Source organism: Syngnathoides biaculeatus, chromosome 10 (assembly GCF_019802595.1).
Source record: "Syngnathoides biaculeatus isolate LvHL_M chromosome 10, ASM1980259v1, whole genome shotgun sequence".
Classification (NCBI taxonomy): Eukaryota; Metazoa; Chordata; class Actinopteri; order Syngnathiformes; family Syngnathidae; genus Syngnathoides; species Syngnathoides biaculeatus.
Genome location: NC_084649.1, coordinates 20,288,895 through 20,305,079, shown reverse-complemented (window position 1 = coordinate 20,305,079; position 16,185 = coordinate 20,288,895). Strand labels below are relative to the sequence as shown.

General features: G+C 40.8%; 1 protein-coding gene across 1 annotated transcript; it reads right to left on the bottom strand.

The window, feature by feature from the left end:
* Positions 1-2,230: 2,230 nt before the first annotated feature.
* cpne1 (copine I) lies at positions 2,231-14,610 on the bottom strand. The gene is given in 17 exon segments (XM_061831974.1): positions 2,231-4,195; positions 4,546-4,782; positions 4,857-4,990; positions 6,263-6,317; positions 7,717-7,754; positions 7,757-7,770; positions 8,007-8,140; positions 8,217-8,276; positions 10,363-10,449; positions 10,553-10,651; positions 10,736-10,825; positions 11,351-11,434; positions 12,336-12,407; positions 12,477-12,551; positions 12,656-12,835; positions 13,678-13,806; positions 14,464-14,610. Coding segments are annotated over 17 exon segments (1,629 nt in total). The 5' UTR covers positions 14,482-14,610; the 3' UTR covers positions 2,231-4,072.
* Between the last annotated feature and the right edge of the window lie 1,575 nt (positions 14,611-16,185).

Genomic DNA, 16,185 nt, shown 5'->3' with positions numbered 1-16,185 from the left:
TGGATCCAAAGCGCTACTTTTCCCCATAAGGAAGCTCCTCAACTCACCTCAAAATAGTTCCCCGGTGCTGGGTTGCTGCAAGATAACGCCAAAGCACTACTTTTGCCAACGGTACGAAGGCATGGAACAATCGGATGCGTGGTTGCGCGGAGGAACGTCGCCGTGATTTTGTTTCGCAGTCAGAAGGAAGCCAGTCATCGCTTTGTTGGGAGCACAAACAACAGCGCGATCTATTATGCGTCGCTCGAAGGTCCCCCCGGCGACTTCTGAAATATGACACTTCATAACGTATCAATTACAACGCCGGCAGCGGCGTGTGATTGAACGCGCAGTCACATCATCGCCAGGGCGACCGCTGCTTCGTGAACTTCCCGCGACGTTACTTGGTCACGCCTGCTGCTGGTCACGCTCCAGCGGATTTAGATATTCGGAGGTCAAAGCTTCAAAGAGGTCAGAGGTCAAAGTCTGAGCAATGGCAAATATGTATTTCAGAGCCCCAAAATTTTATCTGATTTTCACCAAATTTGGGGGACACGTCGCAGGTAAGTAGCCACCATTAGGATTTGCTTTGAGTGACGATTGACCATGAATTTGGGTCAAAGTTCACCACTGACAAGGTTAAATATGTGTTTTCTCCAAAGCACTTTGAGACAAGTTTGTTTCATAATATATTCGCATGATGACGCGTAAATCACAACTCGCTTTTCTTGTTCAATCAGGCACGAAGTCAAAAGTGCAATTTTAATAAACCCCATCATGTTGCACCTCAAATGGAAGGACTTGATGGGTGGCTTTCCATATCTATGATTATTTTGTCGGTATATCAGAAAATGTTGTCTTAATAACCCCCCCAACACACAGACGCACACACGCAAAAAAAAGACAATTGCTAGGACAGAGGAAGTCCAAGAGAGCTTCGCTGCAAAGAAAAGCAGCCGGTGATTACTGACATCTGGTGGCCAACAATGTGTACTGCAGCGAACATTGAATTCGTCAAAATGACCAATCTCCACATTGCGTCACAAAAAATGAACTTTGAGTGATAAAGTGATGAATATGGAGTGTGCTTGAGACCAGCACTTCAAACCCTTCCACCGACAAACATTAACATTGGCTTAAAAACCCCACCCTTGACTTGAAACCTTAACCCGGGCCTGAAACCACTATCGTAATTTAAAAACCCTTCTTAACGCTGATGAGAAGCGTTTCCCCTGCCTTGAAAAACCATAAGACCGGCTTGAAACTTTGTCAAAAACCTGAACGTAGCCTCGAACACGCATCTCGAAACCCAAGTCCGGGCCTTCAAGCGCTACGGCCGGGCCTGCGACTCGAACGCGAAAGCTGTCGGCTGACACCGGGATGAACTCGCGTCTGACGGCGGTCGCCTCTCGGTTACGGTCGCCATGGAAACTGGCGCACGTCATCCGTCTCTTTCCTTTGACTCGCTTTATTGACGACCCGAAAAGATGAAATCTAATAATTTTGACTGGTTTCCTCATTTGACTACACACACGCGTGACACAAAGATGTGCACAGCGGAACGTCCAAGATGGAACACAATTTGTTTTCTGACGCCGGGAGAACTTTTCATAAAAATTTTTTTAAAAAATGTATCAAGCTAAATGTACACATGCAAATCTGATCAAAATGGTCAAGTTATTACAATAAAGCAATATTTGAGAAAAAGTTGTAAAAAAAAAAAAAAAAAAAAAAAAATGGATTTTACAGGGATGAAGTCAGATTTTCAAGGAAAAAAAATCAATCTTATGAAAATAAGCATTTAAAATAAGTCTTACACATCAGAAAACCGGAGGGGATATTTTGTGAGAACGCAGTCATATTCTTTTGAAGTAAAATATTTGAGAAAAGTCAGAATCTTACAAGATTCAAGTCATCTTTTGGTGGAATAAGTGGATTTTTTTATGGGAAATGTTTTTTTTATTTTAATGAGAGAAGTTTTTGAAAAATGGGTCGAATTAAAAAAAAAAAAAAAAGATTCCGACACCTACGAGAGTGCATTTATTGTCAAGAAGTTTTCCCAAGGTAAAAAAAAAAAGTCATAAGCCTATAAAAATATGATAAAAAAGCTGACACATACAAGAAGTCATTTCCCCCCCTCCCAAGATATAAAATTAAACTATTCCAAGAAGAATAAAAATTTTATTTCTACCCTTTCCCAAAAGTCCGGCATCAGGCCAACCTCTGCGTTTTAACCTTCTTGCTGAGAAATGGAAAAAGTCAAACGTCCTTGTCGTGTTTTTCTCCAGCATAATTGCTTTATTGGCTTCATTGTCCAAGCATTAATACAGTACAGCCCCTGTAGCAAAGCATTATGGGAAGTGCAGTCCATCTTACTCTGATGCAGGTTTGTGTCATTTGAACTTTTGCATAGCTATTTTAGTCACCGTGAGTTGGTTTGGATTTTTTAGTAGTGGAACCTATTTGTACAAAATTAGTTCCTTTTCTCGGATAAAAACTCAAGTTAGGATGAAACTTTTTTTTTTTAATATGCTACCAGCATCATGAATAGCATTTTTGTTTTACTTCCATTGGCATTGTATTGACACATAAATGTGTGCGTGTATTCACTGGAAGCACTTCATAAAGGCACTTTTCAAAGTTTATCATTCAGTTGTTGATCATTTTATGTCCTTTTATGGAAAGAGAAAAAAAAATGTCTCAAAATGACATTTTTGGAAACGTTTGCCATGTACCTCCAGTGCTGGGACCCAAAATGGCGGTTATGCGAGTCAGATGCAGCATGGATACAATAAAAAGCTACTTAAAAATTGTTTCTATTTTAAGGCATTTGTGATAAGCGTGACTAGTAGTTTTTTTTTTTTTACTAATAACTCCAGCATTGAGAAAGGAAATCAGACAAAAGTGCAAAGTAATCTATACCTGATCAATAACAACGACTGACAAGATACACGGAAGGCTAAATTGGTCGCTTTGGTTACATCGTCAACATTTGGCCCGACAACTCTGCTAATGGCCACTAATTATGCTAGAATCAAAGACGATTGATTGTTCCAGATTGGTCTTCGGGCCCGCGTTGCCATGGAAACAAGAGAGGTTGCATTTTGTGTGTTAACATGCAAGCTGCGTAGTTAAGAAGAGAGAGGAAAAAAAAAAAAAAAAAAAAAAAAAATCAATTCAAAAAATAAACCTTCTCCGGGCCTCGTGATTGGCTGCCAAAGTAGAGTGCTGGAATGTGATTGGTCTTTTTGCAGGCGTCTGAAGACCAGCTTAAGGGCAAAGGAGCGTGTGGCCCGCGCTGAATGAAAGGAACAAAATTTACACAATGACAACGAAGTCCATTATCCGAGCCGCTGATCCTCACAAGGGTCGCGGGAGCTATCTTCGGGCGAGAGGCAGGGTACATGCTGATTTTACAAAAATAAAGTTGGATTTGTTCAAGACAAAAAGTTAGTTTTGTTATTTGTTCAAGCAAATAAGTCAGATATTTGCAAAAAAAAATGACAAGAATTAAGTCATTTTTTTAAAATAATTTTTGGAGAAGAAATTTAGTATTTTTGCAAAAAATCTCTTTCAAGAAAAAGTTGAATTTGGGAAGAATACAGTCAGATTTTTTCAAGGCAGAAAGTTATTTTGGAGAAAAAGGTGGCAATCTTATATTTAAGAAAAGTTTTTTTTGTGATATTATTCCAAGATATAAAGACTTTTAGAGCTGCAACTAACTATTCAAAAGTCAATTTACATGGTGCTATTTTTTTTCATTAAATCAATGAGATCAGATACCCATTTTTAAGATTTGGATCATTCCAAATTCCAGTTAATGCCTCTAAATGATAAATCCATGATAAATAATTGTCACCGACTATTGCTAATTTTTACAATTTTGTCATAGAATATTAGAATTTAATAGAATATTTTGATTTCCGTGTACCTCTACCTTATGCTCCTTTGAATGTATAAACAAGCATTTCAACAAAAATACCATAGTAAAAAAAAAAAAAAAAAAAAAAGAAAAAATGGCAAAGTTGCTCCTGGCCTTGTGATTGGCTGCCAGTTAAGCGCTGCTGATTGGACCAGTCGAAGTGGTTGGCATTTATGCTTTGGCGGGCACCTTGGCGGGCACCTTGAGGGGCTGCAGGCCTCTCATTTTGAAGTAGGACACCACCTGGGTGGGCACCTCGGCCAGCACCGACTTGGCCAGCGTCTCCAGGGGCGCCTGGGGAGGGAATGCGGAGACAATTAGGATATTCCCCAAAACACCATCTTCGTTATTTACCACGATGCAGTGCCACTGTTCTAAAATCTTTGAGTAGGAGCAAGTTCATCCTGGATTGTAAGTGGAAAACATCATGCTTTCACCCCTGATAATAAACTATTTCACAGCCGCTAAAAATTCCTGATTACAGACAAGCTAGACTTGTCGATGAGGTGTTGATACTTTATGAGCTTCTCTTTAAAATGCTTTGGTGCCACCTTGAGGCAGTGATGAGCAATTACAAACCCTTTTCAAGATGGACGACAGGTATTTTGTGGATTTTTGCAAATTTTTTCTTGGTTCGCACTCACGTCTTTGTACTTGAGGAAGGGGACAAACTGCACGATGTCCCTGGCGACGGCCTCCCCCACGGTGGACCTCAGCACGCCGTCGTCCCCGTCCAGCAGCTCCATGGCCTTGAAATCGGCCGGCCCCACCCCCACGATGATGATGGACAGTGGCAGGCGGGAGGCGCGCACGATGGCGTCCCGGGTCTGATCCAGGTCGGTGATCTCGCCGTCGGTGAGGATGAGGAGGATGAAGTATTGCTGCGGAGGATAGAGGCCATCAACGCACGTACGACTCGCCACGGGGGGGGGCACAGTGCGGGTTTTGTCCTCACGGAGGCGCTGTCGATCTGGGCGGCGCCGGAGGCGATGGAGGCCACGTGGTTGATGATGGGCGAGAAGTTTGTGGGCCCGGAGAGTCGGAGCTGCGGGAGAACCATCCTGTAGGCCTCCACGATACCCTGAACGCCTGCCGCAGTGGAACGTGCACATTTCACGATAAAAACGCCATCAGAGAGCACATTTCACAATAAAACCCCATCCGAGACCACATTTCACAATAAAACGCCATCAAAGATGGCCGCCACTGCATGCATTTCTTATATCATTTGATCTTAAAAAGCGACAAAAAAGTTCAAATGTTTCGAAAAGGAGTCCCAAAGCAGTGATGCCGGAACAATACGATGAGTAAACAATGCGTAATAATAATAATAATGCATAGCTTTGGACGAGAAAAACATTTTGAAAATAAAACCCGTTTTAAAAAAGCTCTGATCTTATAACAGTTGTCGTGGTTCTTTTAGAATAAGAAAAATAATATTGAGGAAAGGTTGTTTTCTTTAGAAAAAGGTTTTTTTTCTCCTCCAAGAAAAAAAAATGATTTTGAGACAATTGGAGGGAAGGAGGAAAAAGGATTTTTTCAAGAAATAAAAAGTTTAAAAAAAAATAAGATACATGGATGTCTTTTTTTTTTTTTTAATAGAATGTTTTATTTGTTCCTGAAAAGTTGCATACTTTTTTGGAGAACAAGGTTGTCATTATTTTCTTGAAAAAAGTAGCTAATTTTTTTGTTTCTATTTCCAAGAAAAATTAGTTCAGATTTTGAGAATAAACATTTTAAAAATATATGAGTTTAGTAGTCAGGTCAAGTTTAGTAGTTATTTTTAGAGACTAAAATTAATGTCACTTTGAGGAAAAAAAAGTTGGCTATTTTAAAGGGACAAAAGGTTTCTGGTTTCACGAAAAACTTGAATAACAGAGAAGCTGAATATTTTTTAACAAAAAAGCTATTTTTTACGGTGAGAAAATCATTTGTGGAAATAGAAATTTATATGAGAAAGTCTTGTTTTTATTCAAGAAAATAATGTGCACATTTAAAACATTTTTTTAGATGAAACTGTTTTTTTCTGCGAAATATATTCAAGGAAAAGGGCATATTTTTTTAAGAGGACTTCTTTTTTTGGATTATTATGAGAAAACAAGTAACTTTTTTACTGAATAGGTTGGTTATTTGAATATGATTTAACATTCGTTTTTTGATGAAACAATTGTATATTTTTAACAAAAAAGCTTTTCGTGCTACTTTTAAAATACAAAGTACTTTTTTTTTTTTTTTTTAGAGGGGGTGTGTTAATTTTCCTGGGTTGGGTTTATTTCAACCCCCATTTGACACAACCTAGTAATCGTGATTCTTGGCATTCCTACTAAATAATCTTATTCCAAGGAATCCAAAATGGCGTACCTTGACAGTAGGGGTTGGCGGGGTTAAAGTTGAGGGCGAACTCGTGATGTGCGGCCTGCGGGATACACAACACGACATCTTCAATGTTGTGTTGTCCAAAGCTAATGATGCTGAAGATCTCAGAATCTCAAAAGTAAATTCAAACTCTGCCACATTTTGCAAACAAAAACGAAACTGCTGATCAGCTTTTTGTGAACATATTTTCTCTTGCATGCAATTTCTTCTTCCTGTGTCCACAATTGCAACTGAAAGGACACGATTGTTCTCATTGTGGAACTAAATAAAGCTTATCTTGTATCTTGTAAATATTTATGATTAGCAGCAATGTACTTTACCCTGACCCAGTTCTCGGCTGACATGTTATTTCATTTCGGCTTTAGGGGGCCACAAATTATCCATCCATCCATTTTCTTGACTGCTTATCCTCACGAGGGTCGCGGGGGAGTGCTGGAGCCTATCCCAGCTGTCAACGGGCAGGAAACACCACCAGATATGTTGCACTGATGTTTCCCCAATTGTTGCACTTTGGTCAATAGACACATCCATCCATTTTCTTAGCCGCTTATCCTCACAAGGGTCGCGGGGAGTGCAGGAGGTAGGGTTCACCCTGAACTGGTTGTCAGCCAATCGCAGGGCACATGGAGACAAACAGCCAGACTCACAATCACACCTAGGGGCAATTTGGAGTGTCCAATTAATGTCGCATGTTTTTTGGAATGTGGGAGGAACCCGGAGTGCCCGGAGAAAACCCACGCAGGCACAGGGAGAACATGCAAACTCCACACAGGCGGGTCCGGGATTGAACCCGTGACCTCGGAACTGCGAGGCCAACGCTTTACCAGCTGATCCACGGTGCCGCCGCCACAAATTATTTTACATTTATATCTCCAGACGCGTGCAGGTTGCCTTCTTATTTGGTTGTTGGAACTTGCTTACTCTTTGCCGGAACTGAATTCAAAGCAGACCAAAGGAACAAGTGTGATGTATAACCCAAGCACTAATTTCAGTGTTTTGTGATTTCATGACGCAATTAGCGTCATCCTTATCTACCCACTCTTTAGCCTCTTGTTATGATAATGTAAATGATACGTGAAAAACGCTTGCAGAGTCTTTTTTTCTCCCCCCTGGAGCCCCAAAGGTCATGATTAGTAACTTACAATGCGTTGACACTAGATGCAAAGAACTTTCCCCTCTGCAATAGCATGATACACTATCACAGATACGCTAAATAGCATGAACAAGCATGTTTTTATTTTTTTATAATCCAATTTTTTTTTTTTTTAAACAAAATAGTGCTTATTTCATCAAATTCACGGTAATGTCAACTTGGATCTTTTCTCTCCCTCTAACATCTCGAACAATCGCCATTACGGCCATAACGAGTCAGCGTTCTATGATTTCTGTCACAAAATATGGATCTTCTGTAACATTTGAAAGCTTTCGTTTATAAGCACCTGGTAGTCCGGAGGAAGTTTGGCTCCAAACCCAAACGCGGAAAGAGTTTATCACTAAAAAGAAGAAATCGTCACAGTTAGCCAAACATCGACAACACGTGGACACTTCAACGAATTTTCATATTTTGATAACAAATACAGCAGCACCGACTGAGGCAAAGAAAACGGGGCTTCCAGGTGAATTCCAAGGGTTACGTGTTATTTATACATAAGTAATTAAGTGTTTTATGGGCCTGGCCCATCTGCAGTTGAGTAATAAACAAGCCTTAAATGAGGAAAGTTGTACTGACGTGTCGTAGTCTTGGACGACCTGCCCCACGGACCAGAGTGCAGACAAGTACTGGTTCAGCCCGTCCGGACTCAAGTAGTGGAGAGAGTTGGGCGAGCGAGGGTCCCCGTTGGAGCCCGTGAAGTCGATGCCCACCTACACACAAACTTAACGTGAGGGGCGTGTGTTAGGGGGGGGAAAAAAAAAAAAAAAAAAAAAAAAAAGCTCTCACTGTGAAGTTGATCTGGCAGCCGCCCATCACGTAGTCCAAGAAGCTGTGCTGCGTGGCTAACTGGAAAGCACACAAACGGGAAGTCACATCGTGCAACAGCCAAAATGCGCCTCGTTACAACATAATTGGAGTAAATCGTACGGTACAGCAATTTAAGTCAATCGTACAGTAAGCAGAGTGAATTGTGATTAAGACTGAAGTCAAAAGAACCACACTGAGATTATCGGGATCTTATTGTAATTGGGACAGAATCTTATTGTATCATAATTAAAGTAAATCTTTTTGTGGTTTGAGTAATTGATATCGGACTTTGAGGGAATCGTAATGTGTCACATTTGGATTGAGGCATAATTGATATATGGTCAGAATACTTTTAAGCCATTCGTGGGCAGCATCCTATTTTTAGGACATCATGATTTTCACGCATTATATCCTTTACTATATTAAAACATTGAAACGTTTTAATCTGAAGCCATAATTTGGTATCAGGAGAGGAGAACTCGTCGGTCAAAGTTAGCACGGAGTTATTTCCCTTTCCTTTCTGACCCGACATGGCTGCCTCAAGTACACGTGGAGCGTTTTCCAAGAGAAGAAAGAGACCAAGTTTGTCTTCAAAACGCTAATCCATCACTATTATTAATGCGTAAGTGTCGTTCTACAACAAAAAATTAATTGATAAACATATCTCTAGCATGTACCACTTCACAGAACTGATAACATACCCGTCTGCCTGCGAGAGGGTACATCTTTTTTGCCCTTTGTTTAATGTGTTAAACGAAAAAGAAGTATTTCCTCGATTGTGGCCTGTTAGGAGACTTTTATCTCAATAAGGCAAAAAATTGCCACCCTGCCCATGAATGGGTAAATTTGATTGGCTTATCAGTCACTCACATTTGACGAGCGCGATCGCGCACACGCCCCATCGCACTCGCAAATCTGCACAGTCAAGCACGAAAAAAATCAGGCGCGTAAAATTTGTTATTTGAGTGGAAAAAATAAGATATTGAAAGACGTTCCTTATTTTGTGCGGTCTTCACATTCATTTACGTGTTTATTTCATAAACTTTGGTAACAAAACAAGACTGCTCCTAAACAACCCGGAAACAGGAAATGCAAGTTAACCGTACTGAGGTTGTTCGGTCATCACCATCATGAGCCATGTCAAAGGAAATTCAGTTACACCAGGGGTGCCCAATGCGTCGATCGCGAGGCAGTTTTGGTTGATCGTGTGACGGCGTCCACCCCGCCCCAAAAATACATTAGACTACCATCAACCTCGTCGCTTGATTCAGGTGTGGTCGATACGTCGAGCGCACGCACATAAAGGAGAGTTCTAGCAAGCCGACCTCCTATTTACGGCAGTGGCGGCGATGCGCGCGTTCACCCCCCCCCCCCACCCTAAAAATGCCTGTCTCAGTCTGTGCAGTGTCAATAAATTATGATATCAGCTAACAACTACATACTCGGGTATAACAAGTTATTTAAAGTTATTTTAAGGTCTTGAGATTCCATCCCGAATCACACCCCCAACTTTATATCTGCGGGCATGACTGGTGGACCACACCCGTAACTTTAAATCTGCGGGCATGACTGGCAACACCCGTACATTTTTCAAATGTAAATGACTGGCGTGTATTGAATCATAACTGAGAATTATATTATAAATGGAGTGATTCGTATTACGATTGTAGTGAACTGTATTGTAATTGAATCTTACTGTAATTGTAATAAATCAAAGTAATCAGAGTAAACATCGAAATTGGAGTGAATTATGTTGGAGTTAATATAATTGTATTTGGAGTAATTCGAATTGCCATCAGTGTGATTCATAATTGAATAAATCGAACCTTACCATAATTAAAAGTGCATTTTATCACTTTGTAACTGGAGCGAAATGCATAATGTCAGATATTGAGTGATATGGAACATTCTATTTTGGAGCAAATTGTATCATATTGTAATTGATGAATTGTACTGGATCAAATTGCGTATTAACTGGAGGAAGATGCACGAGATAGGATTAGATGGAAAAAGATGACACGCTGTGGTGACCCCTAACAGGAGAAGCCAAAAAAAAAAAAAAAAGAAGAAGAAGAATTGCAAGTGAAGTGAATTGTATCAAATTGTGGTTGGAGCAAAGCAGTACCTTGCAGCTCTTCACAGAAACCACCCCAGAGTTTTTGTAGCTCTTCTTCTTCTTCTGCTTTTCCGGATGGATGCAATCAAACGCCACCTGAAACATAAATCACAAATAATATGAGGAAGAGTACAACTAAGAATAGGGGGAACCAGAAGCAGAAGAAGAAGAGCATGGCCATTGCAACCAGTGAGCTGACCGGCGAACCGCCAGCCGCTTTCTGCAGCTCCGACACTTTGGTGGTGAACGAGCCGATGAGGTCGTGCGAGCCGTCGCTGTCGTGGTCGGAGCAATCCACCTGAGGGCGACAGAGAGCGCGTCAAGGCTGGGAAGTGAGTGGCCGGAGACCTTGGTGAAGAGCTGCGTTCGGATCGGCGGAAACCTTGAGAGGCCTTTCTAGGTCGCTGCTGCAAAACGTCTGCAGGGGGACCGAAAACTTCTTCCAGCTTGGATTCAGGTTGTTCTTCACGACCTGCACAAACGCACATTGACAATATCAGACGTAGACGGACAGGTAAACAAGTGCCAGCCGCTCAAAGACAATCTGAAACACCAATACTGTATTTTCTGCACTATAAGGTGCATCGGATTATAAGGCGCACCTTCAGTGAATGGCCTTCAGTGAATTTTTTTACAAGCCGGTGTTCTGACAACTCCGTTCACTCCCAAAATTAATAAACAGCCGTCTTGTTATTTCCCCCGAGGTAAAGTCAGTGACGTAGTATAGGAGTCATTTTGGGCTCTTTACACAAACACAAATAGAAATGAAATGACACGCTTCGTGCAGTCATATATCCCAGCATGCACTGCGCGCTACTTCTTCTACAGGGGAGAAAAATGGAGTCGGCAGCTGCTTGCCGTAGTCGCGAGACCTGATGCGGCTCAATATTGATCCACATATAAGGCGCACTGGATTATAAAGCACACCGCCGGCTTTCGAGAAAATTAATGCCCCTTAGGTGCGCCTTATTGTGCGGAAAATACGGTATTTGCGTACCTCTGTTCTGTGGACCAGCTGCCATTTGCCATCGTCTCCTTTCTTGAAAAACTCCAGGAAGGGGTCCGACTTCCCAAAGGTGTCCTGAACAAACAAACAAAGTACACACACACACACACGGAGACAATTACTAATGAAGCATTCCATCATATTTCACAAGTCTGTTGTTTTTTTACAAAAGTAGTGCTGGGTCTGTTATGTTGAGGTGCATAACTTTTGTACTTCAGGTGCTTTTGACTGCATCTGTTTGTGGATTGGTTGACAATGTAGGACGCTTTGCTGTCAAATGTGCCACTTGGGACGCAAGTACCATAATTCCCAGCCAACAGACCATAATTTGTAACGGAAATACCATTTGGTACACACATACGCCGCAGCTGTGTTAAAGCCGCAAGTGCCCACAGTGAAACACGAGATATTTACAAAGAAAGATGGGACACAGAAAGAGTTTAGCGCGAGCGCTGTACTAAACCTAGCGCCGCGGTAACGCTAACAGGGCCAGTTAAAATAAAACTTACCGGTAAATATCGCTGAGACATGAAAGTAACACAGCAGCAACAAGCTAGCACAGCGCTAACGCAGCGCAGACGGTAAAAGTCACTTCCTCTGCACATATATTCCACCGGTCTCATTCTCACCTTTTCCGCTCGAGTGGCCGTTAGAAAACAATGCACAAATTAAACATCACCGCACAAACCACAGGGTTGAAAGTGTGTGAAAAAAGTTGCGGCTTGTAGGCCGGAAATTACGCTAAATGTTTGATGAAGAGCATGCTGTGTGTCCAACACTTGTGGCAGTGTGATGGCCTGGGGCTGCTTTGCCCCTTCAGGGCCTGAACTACTTGCTGTGATTAATCTAACAATGATTTCCGCTGGCTTGTCTTTGTAAGATAATAAAATCGATTTGAAGCACGAACGCATCAGTGTGATCCAGAATACAAAAAAAATAATAAAAATCACAGATAAGGATGGGAATAAACAACTACCTTCTTATCAAGATTTTTAGCTTCGAGCTCCAACTGAATGGATCTATTGTCCTTTATCTCCTCTGCGGTGATCTAGGCATGGACATGAAAAGTTGTGAAATTAAAATTATACAATTAGACAACTACAAACCAACTACATACAGTAATGGTCCCTTTCCCAGCAGGTTTTCCTTTCTTCAGCTGGAGCGGCCTGGTCAGCGTTTTACTGGAAACTATCTGGAAAACAGAATCACAAGGTGGTCGGTTTGAATCCTGGTGAATGAGCGGACGGGCTATGGCCAGAGTTCAAAACTTTTACCCGAGCTCAAGTCTGAGTTTACCTGTCCCAGGGTGATCTCCACACCTCCCAGGAAATCGTCGTCCCCGAGGTCCCGGGACGCGTTGTCGATGTCGTAAACGCCAAGTTTGAGGTTCTGCACCGTCTCGAACTGGTAGTCCAGACGGAGTCGCTGACTGAAGGACGGGCTGGAGGTGTTCTGAAGATGCTCGGTGCGGCATAACTGAAGCCAAAGAAACACACGGAAGAGTTTGCTTGGTAGAACAGGACCGCAGGGATTGAACAATACCACTTTTTTTGTGCCAGAACAAGTGCAATTCAAAATAACAAAAGTGGTGTCTGTGGTTTTAATAAAGAAAACTTAAGACTCCATAATATTGTACTTTATAAAAATTGAGTAATATAATGAAGTAGAAAAGTGTTCAAATTGAAGAGCTCAAGCATCGGGAGTTATTGCAACAATCCAGTTGTGCTGCTCCTTTGGGTCCACCAATCTTGGCCAACGAGAGAATGTGTAATAATAATAATAATACGGTCATGCAGACCAAGACACGTTACACTCGCCTACTGTAAGTGACTCAGTACAGTGTGGTAATATTCGCCATCTTACATAGAGTACAAAGACTATAGATATATTGTCTGTCTGTGTGTGTTGCTACACAATTTATGTTGAAATATTCATTGCTTAAGTTTAAGGAGTAATAGTTTTATAATGATCTCAAATATAACGTGCATTAATATTGAAATAGTGGATGGATGTTTATATTTCGGACAAGATATTGAAGTCTTTTGCAATGTATTGTCGAACATCTTTGCTATCACTGTTGCTACTATCAATAATTGAGCACTCCTGAAAGTAAAATTCTTATTTTAATTATTCTTTTTGGGAACGTGAGTGATTTGTTTGACTCCAGCAAGAACCTTAAATCTAAAATTTCAACACAGGCTGACGAAACTAGCACCTGTCTATATCGTTTTATTTTAAATTTTAGTTTTACGCTAATGGCCAAAGACATTAGTTTGGTTACATAGAGAAGGAAGTACTCGCAGGACTTGCTTCGTTACCTCAGTCCAGCTGTCTTTTCCAGACCGCTGCAGCAGCACACACAAAGGATCCGACTTGGACCCTATGTCCTTGTCCAGCAGGTTTGAACAGGAGACAGTCAGCTCCACTTTAGACACACAGTCTGCCATCTGTGTAAAGAAGGAAGAAAAAAAAATACATGCATTTGTTTCAGAAACTAGTAGTTCGTGTTCTGACTCTAGATTTGATTTTGGACAGAACACAATCTTCCAACAATCAGCAACAGGATATCACTTGGAATGAGATATACACTTTTTTTTTTTTTTTTAGGGAGATTTGGAAGCCCCCAACCCCCTCCCCGCCCCCCAAAACAGGTCTAGCGACGCCACTGGTGAGCGTCCAAAGAAGCCATCCCGTCTTTAAGTGTAACCGTTACCGCAATATCACAACATTTTAAAAAATGAGCTTAAATGTGTGACATTAGGAGGAAAAAAATTAAATGTACGTGGAAAAATTGCGTAATCTTGTGAAATCAAACCGTAAGATATTAATTTTACACTACACGCCCCATTATATTTCGATACTGAATTGACATTCTGGGCAACAACTCAACACTGTAACTGGGCAAACGCGAATTTTTGGTCACACTCAGTGAAACGTGAAAAAGTCAAAGTCATAAACGTGTAAAAAAAAAAAAAAAAAAAAAAGCACGTAAAAACGATAATTAGCGTGAGACACAAAACAGGGTGGAGTAGCACACACCGGGAGGACGGAAAAAAAACTACACTCCGTTGATATTAATATTAGCTGAGCAAAATCACTGTTACCTGGTTAAACTTTAACATCAGTCTGGATATAGTGAATTCCAAAAATATATCTACAATTTTGGCTCGAAGTGACGAAATTTGCTCCTGGCAGCCACAATCACAATCGGAAGCGAACACCACAGCAGATTTTCTATTATGATTGGACAGCAACGCAGAAGAATAGTTCTCTGATTGGACAGAAAGAAGTGTCGACCACCCGCATTGGAGCAGCTACGAGGACGACTTCCAGCCCCAGCCATTCAAAATAAAAGCGTTCCTTAACGCTAGTGCAGAGCACTGCGTACTTTCGCTACTTTTGGGAGCATAAAACCAGCCTACTCTTGTTAAAATGACAAAATGATCGACTGGAATCATGAAAAACATCTCAGTCATAGCGTCTGCTTGACGTCATCAACATAACCTTGCAACTCATCACCAATCAGAGTTCCCTCTGCAACTTTGTGTAATTAAAACACTAATTTTTACTAAGCACTAGAATGACAAGTCAAGATTACCTAGCAGTTATCCACCCAAAACATGTCAGGCAAAAAAAAAAAAAATGAATAAAATAAGATGTTTCTATGCCCTTATCTTGAAGGGAACACACTTGAACCGGATGTAGTGCGCAGGCAACTTCTGCACATCACTGCTTAATTTTAGTCACTCATTTTCGATGCCATCGCAGTGACGTCGGCAAAAACTGCAGAGAACGGGTGGAAATTTTCAGAGAATTGTATATAGAATAGAACAGCAACTCATCTCTTTCGTATGCAATGAAACAGGAAGCATCCAAGGCAAACCACTTACTCCAGTGCACTAGCAACAGCTTTCTCCATAGAACAACACGTCTATTTTTTAAAACTAATTAAAAAAAAAGTCAAATTACTTACGTCCCAAATATAATGCATGGTTTCAAGTCTGATCTCCACCATTAATGAAGACGCCAACGCAATTGAGGTTCTTCTAGGTTAGACCAGGTGGCAATATAAGACAATATCATTGATAAAAATGAGAAAATTGTGCATCAAAGATGGCAACAGCAGCAGCAACTCAAATTGAACAAAGCAATCCTACAGCCACTCAGCCTGGTGGCTGTATTTCTTAAACCTTGAATAACGTGTAGATCTTGACTGTATCAAACTTATTGTCAAATCTCTCTGCTATACTTTAAACTGTCGTTAAAAATATAAGCAGGAAAAATGGGGTCACACCAAAGAGGGGTTAAAAAAATGTGAGAATTACAAGCATATCATCACAATAGTACAAGGGGAAAAAAAAAATTGTATGAGCTTGACTTGACTTGAAGACAAATGGAATATTATAATTAGTTTAATTTTACGTGAGGACATTTTAAAAAAGTTTTCGAGATAAAACTTATTAGGTGAGCAAAATATTTACTCTACAGGGAAAACGTAAATTTTCCGAGACAAATCCAATTATTAGAGTAAAAACAGTAAACAAATTTACAAGAAATGGTCATTGTAAAACTGCAATTTGCCCCCCTTCCTCAAAAAAAACTGTTGGCAGTTGTTTATTTAACTGAAATTATATATATCCCCCCCCCCTCCCAAATTTGACATTTTTTTGTCCTCATCATTTCAGTGCGGCCCCAAGATTCCTTCAGGGTGACGACAGCTAAAACAAAGAATTAAAATTTCAATCTTTTACAGTTTCTGGTCGAAGTGGCGACGAAACATCAGCAAAAGTCAGGGAATCATCAGAAGATAAAGAGAAAGAGACGAG